The 12,795-nt window shown below is 39.3% G+C and overlaps 1 protein-coding gene across 1 annotated transcript in view; it reads right to left on the bottom strand.

The window, feature by feature from the left end:
- Positions 1 to 12,795, bottom strand: part of ROS1 (ROS proto-oncogene 1, receptor tyrosine kinase) — a 123,245-nt gene continuing 110,450 nt past the window's right edge. The window contains exons 43-44 of the mRNA XM_055087538.1: positions 8,420 to 8,583; positions 1 to 1,038 (exon numbers count right to left, since the gene is read on the bottom strand). Coding sequence (XP_054943513.1) covers positions 728 to 1,038; positions 8,420 to 8,583 — 475 coding nt within the window. The 3' untranslated portion in view covers positions 1 to 727. The remainder of the gene's footprint in view (positions 1,039 to 8,419; positions 8,584 to 12,795) is intronic.

The raw sequence follows: 12,795 nt of genomic DNA, 5'->3' as shown, positions 1-12,795 counted from the left end.
TCTTTATATTAGCTAACTTCTGTAACAGCACACAAGTCACAGAGTGATTTTTATATGACCCAAAGATCGTGGAATGCTAAACTTTAGGATGTAGAGACCTTCATGGTCCTATTGTCATTATGACTGAAGCTGCTGTTCCAAGTCTCCAAAATACAAAGTATTTTAGAGTAGTCATTAAGGACAATATTTTGTTGTAGTAATAGCTTTCCAAATGACTTCTCGTGTCATAGGTGCTAGTACCTTCTGTATGTGTAGAGTTACTTAGTCACTTCCTTTGTCCCTTTTGGGATAATCTGTAGTTCCTTTGGCCCCTTGAGCACACTTCTCATCCTCCTCCTTCAGGTCTCTAAACATAAGTGTTTAGTCTTTAACCACCTAACTAAGATGTTTCTCTTACAGCCCAGACTGAAGGGTGGGCAGTAGCCTAGGGGACCTCGGGGTGAGGAATCACAGTTTCATTTCCAGACTCATGAGTCTTTCTAAGCTTTCCCAAATGCTCAAAGGTTCACCTCAGAATTCTGCTGAAGGTTAGACAGTTGGTATGGGGATTGTCACAACTAAAACCAAATGGCTCTTGGGGCCAAGATGAGAACTCAGGAACTTCCCTGTGTTAATTCAGAGTCATAGACCACCACCCACAACATCTATCATTCTACTAGGCTTTCTTTCAGCGACTACTTAATGGGAGGAGTGTTTCTTTCAACTCTGCATTTTCCTAACAGAGCTATTAATCAGACCCATCTCCATATCCACTGTGAGTGAGACAGGCATAGTTCAGGCCTTCAGCCTTGCCAGGAGGGCAGTAAGCCACTTGTTTTTCTTGGCAGATGTCTTTGTCTGCATGTGATTCCTTCTCTTCTTTCCTCAGACCACAAGACTCAGATGCCTTGGAGCTTAGAGGACCCTCAGAATTTGCTTCACCTTGTCTGCATTCTGTAGCAAGTACCATATAGTTTAACCCTTCTTGGTTCTTGGTTTCCAGTAAAGCAGCTGACATAACGTCATCTGAATTCAAACAAATCATATGACCATCTTCATCTGTGAAAAAAAATACAAAAGTTATTCTAGCATCTGTTTGGTTTCCTTTATCTGTAATATCCAGGCTGTATGAGAATTAGAACAACACCAGCCTTACCCATTGGTTCAGCAAATATTTATGATGACCACTAAGGGAACACAAAAGTCCAAGACATGTTCCCTGTCCTTGACGCTACTGCAGTCTAGTAGGAAAGCAGAAATAGTACCATGGAAGGTCATGTGTGCATATGTAAGAAAGGAATACATAAAGTGATGAGAGCACAGAGGTGATTAACTCTGCCATAACAGGTGAAACAGGTCATGGTCTTTGTGACAGGAATTAAGTGGCCCTAGGGCGGCCCTTTTTGTGTGAAGTGCTTACCCTTTCATCTTGCCACATCAGCTAAAATACCTACCTTTAAAGATGTATTTCTTTAGATAAAGTAATTTAATCATTTATTAAGCTAATATTTATTGCATGCCTACTGCACACCAGGCTGTGTCCTAGGTATTGATGATACAGCAGTGAACAAAACACATTTGTTGCTATTTGGGGTTTACGTTCTAATGGGGAGAGACAGACAATAAACTAGTGCAAAACTAAATTTATGTCAGGTGGTGATAAGCACTGATATGAAATATAATAATAATAATTGTTATTAATACTTACAGAGTACTTACTACGTACCAGGCACTGTTCTAAGCGATATGCATACATTAACTCATTCTTCTCCTATTAAGTCAGTACTGGCACTATCTGCATTTAACAGATGAGGAAATTGAGGACAGAGGAGTTTAACAATTTTCCCAAGGTCACACAACTAGAATTTGAACCTAAACTGTCTGGCTCTAGTCTGTGTCCTCATGTTCACCTCCCTGAGGGGAGAGTGGAGCTGCCGTGCTGTGTGACAAGAAGGTGGTGGGCAGTGTGCCCTGCAGGAGTCCTTGAGAGGCACTGACTCCAGACTCACATGTGTGTGAGGTGGGCGTGGCAGTAGAAAGATGGCCAGCCAGAGGGTAGTTTGACCTTCTTCACAATTGTGCTCATATTATTTTGTCTTTCTCTACTTAGAGGCTGACCTTCTTACTTAAAAAAGTATAAGAATTCTTGTTGAAACCTAATTGCAGGGTTTCTGAAACATTCCGCAAAATTCTAGGGAATCAACAAGATAAATATGCAAATGTATATTGTGGGAATTATTTGCTTTTTATCAATGCTTTCCAATCTCCGGGTGTTACTACCTGGATGAAATATTGCTGTCCTTTCATACAGCATCACGTTTTACAAATCAGAAACATTCCAGTCAGTAGACGCAGGTCCTTCCCTTTTTCCTCATCCTACTTCCAGCACAAGAGCATCCAAATGTGTGGGTGAGGGCTGCCGGGCTGCCAAGCTTCTGTGCTTAGCCCTGACCTACACCCAGGCTGGATTTATTTAAATTGAAATATGGGGAAAATTTAAATAATTTCAAAGGACTAAGGGAAGCACCATTGCATCTATCATTCCCTGATGGAATTTAATGGATCTACCCATTACCAAGTTCCAAACCTGAACTACAAAGCTTATTTTATTAAAGAAGCATGTGAATCACTGTCCTTGCTCTGTCTTATTAGGTGTTTATTTCATGTTCAGACCCTCCCCCCACTGCTGAAGAACAAGAAGGCCGAGCTGCAGGCTCCCAGGTTCTTGGGCATCACCCCATGTTCCTCTTCATTGTTCAAACATCATTCTAGTATATTTCAAACCACACAAATAGTCAGAGAGTGTTGTAAAATATCTCCCCCACAGAAATAAGTTTATCAGATGTCAGGTTTGGTTAGTGCCTAAGTGCTGAATATCTATGGAAGGATCCAACATATTGTCAATATGTACTTATAGCCATTGAGAAACTCATAAGGATAACTTGCTATGCATGATAATAGCAATAGAAAATATCAAAAAATGATAGCAAGAAATAGGATATTTAACTTTAAATTGCCTGGCAGCCCAGATTACTGAGGAAATTAAGATGATATTCCTGAAGGGCTTAAAGAAATTAGGCTAAAGGAGTTTAGAATTTCAACAAAAATGTACACCTACAGTATAGGTCTAGCTACTCATGTTATCAGCTGCTTCACTGCCATACATTTAGTCCATTAAATAGCATATTGGGAAACTTTCTACTGAAACATGATTTAATTTTTTCCCTATGTTGAGTTATTTGGAAAAAAAATCTTTTACATAAGGCAAATAAATTCTTTATACAAATTCTGGTGCAATATGTCAAAGAAAAACCATTAGCTAACTATTTCATTGGTTCATAGTACTTAGGGCAATATTTAGTAACTTGACCCTGGCAAGCTTTCAGCAATTAGTACATTTTCTTATTGCGTAATTATGAGAGATGGGGCGGGTTGTTTATTTTGGTTTAAAAAGTACTGTATAGAAAACCTGCAGGTCCTTAAAGCAGAGAGAGATCCTGAGCAAAGATGGCATGCACTTGGCAATCCTTGGTTTAAGAGGGAAATATTAAAATAAAGACTTCCAAGTAAGACAGGATATTTACAGACAAGACATATGCTGGCTGACTGGCTATGTTTAGAACAGCAGAAGAGCATTTAGATTTGTTTCCTGTAGAACTCTCTGGGACTGATGAGGTGATGTTTACACAAATGTTTGGATGAAGTCACTGGGATATTTTTACTAGATCCCCAGATATGTTACTAATCTTCTCTCTCTCTCCCCTCTCCACCCCATTAGGTCAGTAGGACCATAGCGTAGGCATGGTATTATTGCTCCCTGAAATCCTAATGCCTTTTTTTTTTTTTTTTTTTTCAAAAAAGTCCTCCCAGTGGCTTTCCTCTCTTCTTACATATCTCCTACAATAACAAAGAAGACTTCTTACAGTTTTGTTAAATATGCCCACCAGTCTGCAAAGCAGCAAACTATTATTAAATACATTCTCTCTTACTTAAAAGGTAATTAAGTTTAGGCTTGCCTTGAAGAGACTGTTCCATGATTTCTATCCTTTGCGAATATGCAAACTCTGCTTTTCATTCTATTTCTTCTCTCTTCTCTGCCACTGTTGTTCAGTTACATCGAATTATCAAAATTTTTGGTGATCCCCATATCTCTTTCCATTCCTTATCATCAGGAATTACATTCATTGTAAATCTCAGAATGTGAATTTCTCTTGTACCAAAATTATATATCTGTCAATGGCACAGAATTACTTGTTTCTATCTAAATTATCAGAGTTTGATTATATTCCCTGTTAACCTCTTCCTGCATCCTTATTCTGCCTCATTATGTCTGCTTCTCTATTTTTTTTAATATTATTTAGAATTTTAATTCAGACTTTCAACAACTTAGCACCTAAATAAATCAGCACACCAAAGAAAACAAAGTGGGGAGAGTGTGGGAGCAGTTTTCTAACCATAGCCACGTCTCTGTGAAGGATGAGGGCAAAGGCTCTAGAATAGAGTCCTACTCCAGCCCCATTCAGCAGGATGACCATGGGCAAGTTACTAACCTCAATCTTTTCAGCTGTAAAACGGTAATATTATAAAGCCCACTTCATAGGGCTATTGTGAGGATTCAATGAGTTAACCCACACAGCACAAGTGATATATAAAAAAGTGCTAAAATAAAGTTAATTAATACTGCAATTAAAAGCCATTCATAAAAAGAGTTTTGTTCTCTATACGTACTGTTACCTCGGTCTCATAGATGAACTAGGTAATGCTACATGGTGAAAAGATTTTCTTAAGGGTTGATGGAGACTTCTGGTAGACCCTAAGGTAAAACTAAGCTCTCAGGCCCTCTAACACCCATTATGACAGCCTCCGTAATTTTTATATAAAATGTCTGTACACATTAGAAGGAAAGGCTTCCGTGAGTGAGGAGTTGAATTTTAAAATATAACACAAGTCAACTGTAAATTCCTCGCAACCCTATGGAACTCTTTATCTCTGCAGCATTTGACCACTCTCAAGTCTGTGAGCCTCTCTCCTTTGGATTTCCATGACAGCCTTCCTCTTCCCTTTCTGACTTCTCCTCTCAGTGCCCACCGTCTTTCTTTGTCATTCCCTCATATATTGGCTGTTTTCTGGGTCCCATCCACTGTTTACTTCTCTTCTAATTCTATACACTTTAATTGAATCACCTCAATTACACCCTTGACTTCAACTACCTGTATTTCCAACTGAATACTGGGCTTCTTCATTTTTCCCACATTCAGCTCAAACCAAACATGCGTAAAGCTGTCCCTCCTCCTGTGCCCCCCGCCTTTGGGAACAGCACAGCTTTGCACCTAGTTTCTCAAATCACTGGGATTCACCATCATCTCCTCTCTCTTCTTCACCCAATTAGGTGCCAAATCCTCTAGCATCTACCCCTGTGGTAAGTCTGGTTTCCATATCCTGCTTTCTATACCTGTCACCATTCATTATTTCAGCTTTCATTAATTTTCATTTCTTATGTGATTTGTGTGACCACTGTTCCTCCAGTTTCATCACTTGCCATTTCCCACCGTCAAGTGTGATAAACTACCTGCAGTTCTGTGAACCCCCATTCTCTATTATTCCCTGACTCTCTACATACTGCTCCCTCTATCCTGAGATACCTTCTTCTCACGCCCCTACAGGACTCAGTTTAGGATTAACCTCTCAGTGGCTTTCATTGACTCTCCCTCTGCTGTACAGTGTAGGTTTGGCATGCTGCCACAGGACTCCCACAGAACATGAATTCCCTCTCAATGGCAACATAGAATGCCTCCTGGCTTCTGTCAGAAGATGTAGTTTAAAATCATCTGCTCACCAAATCCTCAAAAATAAGCTCATTTGTTAAAAAAAAGAAAAATGGTGGAGAACTGACCAGAGAATCTACATCTCACTCATTCCTCTAGACCACCAGCCAGTGTGTATGTATACAAACATACGCAAATGAACATATCTGTCAGTGGTTGTATATGCATATAAAAGATCTGGAAATATATAATCAAATCACAAACAATGGCTAGCACGGGGAGTAAGGACAGGGAAGAAGTAAGAGTCTAACTTTTTACGCTGCTTAGATACTTTTATATGTTTTTTAAACAATAAACATAAATTACTTTTCTAATAGAGATCTTTAAATACAGTTATAAAAATAATATAGCAAGAACTATTACAGAGATTAATTACTAGGAAAGTTAGAAGAAAAATCGGAAAGAATCAGGAGTCACTTTTTTGGTTGATTGTAAAATGACATAAAAATTCTTTTTTAAACCTTTGAAAAGATGATGATTGGGTTTCATTTTATAAAGCCCACAAAAATGATATTCACATGGAAATCTGAATCAGAGGCTTAGTAGTTAAGCTTTGCCTTCTAGAGATCTGAGCAGTAATTTAGTAAGGAAATCATGCTTTCAGTGCCCAGTAAGCAAAACCATGCTCTGCTTGCCTTTCAGACATCTATGCAGTCAACTCAACCCACCTACTGCCTGCCATTCATCTACCTCAGGAACAAAAGATTTCATTTTACATATTGGCGAACCACCCCAGATTGTTGTTCCTCTAAAGTTTCCGTATGTGAAGTTACAACCAATAAGAACCAGGCCAAGCGGGGGCAGATTCAAATGGCTTGAGCAAAACAGTATTATTCAGTAGTGGACTGGTGACACTCACCTTTCCTGTGGATAGAGACACAGTCCTATGACAGGGACAACTTTCAAAATCACCAGTAGAAGAACAGCTCACTACTAAACATTACATACAAGATTAAAGAAACTGACTCTAGTTTCTCAAGGGAAAGAAATATTCTTGCCTCTTCTTTTTCTTTAAAGCATCCCAATGGTACACATTAAATTCAGGTGCTTACCACTATACTAGGACTTGCACAAAAGTCAACAGGTATCTGTTGAAATAATTTTTTAAGTTTTCCCAAAAATTCATTCAAAGGAATACATTAAGCAAACGTTTAGAAAATGAGAAGGATTTTATTGTATGTAGAATGGCTTATAGGTATGTTTTTTCTTAACCTGGGTGATCTTCACACAGTCAAGTATACGTATAGAACCCTCCAGAAAAATGGGGTTACCTTGCAGTTATAACTCTTAAGGGCTCAACCATTGGCACTCCTAGAATCAGCTCGGTTCCATGATGAGAAGGCAGGTAGAGCCAATGTGAGATTATTAACAAGGCTTATTCTGATGAGGATCAGGATGCATGCTCAAAGCAAGCACAGCCCTTTCCAATCTGTCACTTAGCTGTTTGTGTTAAAGAAGTCTCATGATCAGAGTCTTATCTCCATTCATGTCATGGATCCAAAGTTACTCAAAATGTATAGTCAGAAACACAGCAAACAAGACAAGCAGATATTCGTCCTTGGGCTTCGTATTTTTCCCTGCTATTATTAGTCAAGTGCATCACTTAAGGTGAAGGTCTCACTGTAGAGAGATGACTCCAGGGCAACCATCAGCCATTGTGTAATCAATCAGTGCAGAGACAGAGAGTCTTAATTTCTGAGGGATTCTGAGTCATGGTCCATCTTGCCAGGTTTATTTCTAAGCAAGAATGTTTGCATTTGAAAAAAAACAAAGGGTCCTATGAACTTTTAATAATGGGATGAAGTTTAAGAGCAGCTGGAAAGGATCATTTTTAAATTTATTTTTCTGCAGCCAATTAGGCAAATGTATTGTAAATCTGATTTTGGAAATGAATTAAGTGACTACCGTGTTTTAATACCAAAATACTGTAGTGGAATCACAGTAGACCTTAACAAGGTGTGACCCACTACAATAATCATAGCAAACTAAATAGCAGTTAAAAGCACCAGATTAGATATATACATAGCAACATGGATGACTCATAAAAACACAGTACTTAATGAAAAAGAAAGAAAAGAAGCATTACATAACACTATAGTATCCATGCATACAATATACAACAAATTAAAAGATACACATTAAAGACATTAGTATGGCTGCCTGGCAGGTGGAGGGAGGAAATAGAACAGAAGAGGAATATGGAGATAAAGGGACTAAACAAACAAATGAACGAGAAGTCTTGCATAGACCAATGACGATAATGTACCATCAACTATAATTAACTCAACTCTGCCACTGAGGTACAAATTGGCCTGAGGGGTGGACGGCGGAGAGAACAGGCCTCATGAAAATATAGTCTAACATGTTAATTCTCATCCTTACTATCTTAAATTATAAATCCAGGGGCCATACCATTATTCTTTTTTTTCTAATTTAATGAACAAATCAAAATTATTTTCAAAGAGGAGTATAATAAATACTTGATTATGAGGACGGTGCCAGTATATTATTCTTCTTACGCACTGTAAGATGTCTTCCATGTACATCCCATTTTAACCTTATTCAGTTCACACTGTAGAGAAAACCTAAAAATTCTGAAGAAGAATCAAACTTACCTTCAAAGGCTTCATTTATGACTCCACTGGGGTTTGTTTCTCCTCTGCATTGAGAAATACTATTTAAGGAAAAATTTCTGAATAACTGAAGCTGTTCTTGAATTTTATGGAAAGTAGGTCTTTGGTCAGGTTCTTGAGCCCAGCACTGGGTCATTAAATTCCACCTGGATATGTGGGTAAGGACATGAAGTAAATAGTGATTGGATATCACTAGGTAGCCATTACTGATAACCCAGGTAAGGTCATTTCAGAAGGAAAAGAATTTGAGTTATTGCCAGTTTTCCGTAATTAATATAACTGAACCAGAACAAAAGCTTTTGTTTCTTATATAATAGTGGCTGGCAATATAACTACATTTATTAGAAAACATCTTCCTTCTGAAAAGCTGACATTCAAAAGTTATTAATCTAAATAAATAGATAGTAAATAGATGGTTGGAAAAGGTTTACTGAGCCCATTAGGAAACTAACAGCTATAAAAATTACTGAAGAAGCTGAGATTAAATTTTACATTCATACACTGATATCTGAAACAAAATCTAAGATTTACTCCAAACCACACAGATATTTAGTGGCAGAACCAGAGGTAGAAATCAGATCTAATTCTAATGCTTTTTCTCTTCATTACACTGCCGGGTTAATTAAGACACTCAGTTCTCCTAGACATAAATAGCTGGTTGAACATTCTCTTTTCCTTAATGGTTGTCTAAGAAATGTCTGTGCAGAACTCTTGACTAATGTTCATTCATTCATTCAGCAAAGATTTGTTGGACACTCACTATATATGAGCAGTATATCAAGAGCAAGAGATGTGACAGTGTGACTCCTGTCCTCATACGATATATATAGCAAACGTAAGAGGGAGACAAAATTTATCCGCTACAACTCATAGGAGCAGGGGGAAAATGTAGCTCTTTTATAGTTCTATAACAAATTCTCAAAGCCCCACCTAGTAGAAGAAAATTAGTACAATGCCATTTATAACCTAGCCCATTCCAATATTTTAAACCACCCTTTTTAGGTAATCCTCAGTCTTTTATGGATAATAAGTCAGTCTCTCTTATCTTTAGGCTATTCCTACTCCCTCTGTCTTCCTCTCCAAGGTGGTATCAGGATTTATGTTGGGTGAAAGTCTTTTGTGAGTTGTACTGGCACAGTGAAGGATCCTTTGGACCCCACTGTGCCCTCCTTCTCTAGTCTCAGAATGGAATGATGAGGAATTCCATAAGGAGTGACTGGTCTGGTCCATCCTGCAGGCATCGGCTGCTCTCTGCAGTCTATGATCCCTTTAACCTTTTCTTTTGGCCCTTCTCCCTGAACTGGTCCCCCCTTTTCTCTCTCTAGCTGCAGGCCTCTGAGACAGCATCATGTCCCATATCTGCTGACAAGGCCCAGGAAATCCCTTCCTGTTTCTGTTGCATGCCCACAGGATGCTCCTCGGCTGAATCTCCAGCCTTCAACAAAATGTTCACTCTATACAGGAAACAAAGGAGGCTTAGAAGTGCAAGCTACATGTTCTCTGTCTGGACATGCCATCCTACCCTGTTCATGATGCTGGGTGTCCAAGTCAATGTGGGGGATCCCCTACTCAGTGATCTCCTTGCCATCCCGCCAAATTGGGAGGAGTGGGCAGTTGCTCCCTAGATTGGGTGCTTGGTGTCACCCGCACCTAATCTAACTGAGGCCTGCGGAGGTTTCGAGACCTAAATATCCAGCATCTTAATCCTCCTCCCTCTATCTGTTAAGGTCTCTTCTTCCTACACTTGCCCGGGGCTTAGAAGGAGTTGAGTTTCTCTTCAATTCCTCTTTTTTTATTAGACTATCCTTATATAGAATTATAGGTTTAGTTGCTCACACCTAGCATTTAGCAAGCTAACAAGGAGCTAAAGGAGTCTGTTGGGTGGGCTAAAAGTTTCGTTCGTTTTTTTCCGTAAGGTGGCTGTAGTAGCACTTAGTTGTCTTTAACTTCATTCAAAACAATTTTGTTAGATTGTATGTGACAGCTGTCACATCAGCGTGCATTATAAAAAAACTTATCAAAATTGGTGTAGCCATTTTAATATTGAAGGTGGAAGGAAAAAAAGCAACATTTTCAGCATATTATGCTTTATTATTTCAAGAAAGGTAAAAACGCAACCGAAACGCAAAAAAAGACTTGTGCAATGTATGAAGAAGGTGCTGTGACTGATCGAATGTGTCAAAAGTGGTTTGTGAAGTTTCGTGCTGGAGATTTCTCGCTGGAGGATGCTCCATGCTCTACCGACCAGTTGAAGTTGATAGTGATCGAATCGAGACATTAATGGAGAATAGTCGACGCTATACCACAAGGGAGATAGCTGACATACTCAAAATGTCCAAATCAAGTGTTGAAAATCATTTGCACCAGCTTGGTTATGTTAATCGCTTTTATGTTTGGGTTCCACATAAGTTAAGCGAGAAAAACCTTTCTGACTGTGTTTCCTCACGCGATTCTCTCCTTAAACGTAACGAAAACATTCCGTTTGTAAAACAAATTGAGACGGGTGATGAAAAGTGGATACTGTACAATAACGTGGAATGGAAGAGATCGTGGGTCAAGAGAAATAAACCACCACCAACCACATCAAAGGCCGGTCTTCAAAGAAGGTGATGTATATATGGTGGGATTGGAAGGGAATCCTGTATTAAGAGCTCCTTCCGGAAAACCAAACGATTAATTCCAACAAGTACGGCTCCCAGTTAGACCAGCTGAAAGCAGCACTCGACGAAAAGCGTCCAGAATTAGTCAACAGAAAATGCATAATCTTCCATCAGGTTAACAAAAGAGCGCATGTTTCTTTGATGACCAGGCAAAAACTGTTACAGCTTGGCTGGGAAGTTCTGATTCATCTGCTGTATTCACCAGACATTGTGCCTTCAGATTTCCATTTATTTTGGTCTTTACAAAATTCTCTTAATGGAAAATATTTCAATTCCCTGGAAGACTGTAAAAGACACCTGGAACAGTTCTTTGCTCAAAAAGATAAGTTTTGGGAAGATGGAATTATTAAGTTGCCTGAAAAATGGCAGAAGGTAGTGGAATAAGAGGGTGAATACATTGTTCAATAAAGTTCTTGGTGAAAATGAAAAATGTGTCTTTTATTTTTACTTAAAAATCAAAGGCACTTTTTAGCCAGCCCAACAGATAACCCTCTCTCTCCTCCAAGCTTCATTTCCAAGTCTACTGACTCACTAAAAACGTCAAGTACCTGTTCTCTTTTTTTTACTTTCTGGGTCTAGAAGGCAGATTGGGGGCAGAGAGAGAAAGACTGATAAAGAAACATAAACTGGGAAGTATTTAAAAATATTAGTGGGCTTCCCTGGTGGCGCAGTGGTTAAGAATCCATCTGCCAAGGCAGGGGACATGGGTTCGAGCCTGGGTACAGGAAGATCCCACATGCCGCGGAGCAACTAAGCCCGTGCGCCACAACTACTGAGCCCGCGAGCCGCAACTACTGAAGCCTGCGTGCCCAGAGCCCGTGCTCCGCAACAAGAGAAGCCACCGCAATGAGAAGCCCGCGCACTGCAACGAAGAATAGCCCCTGCTCGCTGCAACTAGAGGAAGCCCGCGCGCAGCAACGAAGACCCAACACAGCTAAAAGTAAAAATAAATAAAATAAATAAATTTAAAAATATATATATTAGTACTACCATATCAACAGATAAATATACAATTACAAATTATAAGTTCTTTAAAAAAGTACTAAAGAAAACAAATGTGAGCTCTAATTAGAGATGGAACATTTTTGACAAATTGCTTATAGAAGGACCCTCTGCAGAGGTGATGTTTAAGCCAATGAACTCTGTAGAAAAATAAGATGCTAGTCATGGGGACTGGGTGGGGATGGAAGTCAGGGAACACACTAGAAGAGGCAAAAGCATGTGTAAATTCCTAAATTTGGAAAGAGCTTGGCACATTTTAGAATGTGAAGGAAAGCCAGTGGGGCTGTAGAGCAGTCATTGAGGGGGAGAGTATAAAAGATGAGGTCAGAGAGGTGAGGATCACACAGATCAAGGGCCAGGCTAGGTGCTGGATTTTATGGCACTACAATGGAAGCTGTCCAAGGTTTTTAAGTGGGCATGATCTTTACATCTTTAAAGGATGACTCTAGTTGATATATGTGGAGGATTGATTGTAGAGGGGCAAGTTGGAAGCAAGGAAGTTGTGTTTTTTTTAACATCTTTATTGGGGTATAATTGCTTTACAATGGTGTGTTAGTTGCTACTGTATAACAAAGTGAATCAGCTATACATATACATATATCCCCACATCTCCTCCCTCTTGCGTCTCCCTTCCACCCTCCCTATCCCACCCCTCTAGGTGGTCACAAAGCACTGAGCTGATCTCCCTGTGCTATG

The sequence above is a fragment of the Physeter macrocephalus genome, chromosome 10, assembly GCF_002837175.3.
Source record: "Physeter macrocephalus isolate SW-GA chromosome 10, ASM283717v5, whole genome shotgun sequence".
In the NCBI taxonomy this organism is placed as follows: Eukaryota; Metazoa; Chordata; class Mammalia; order Artiodactyla; family Physeteridae; genus Physeter; species Physeter macrocephalus.
This window is presented reverse-complemented; position numbering and strand designations above follow the sequence as displayed.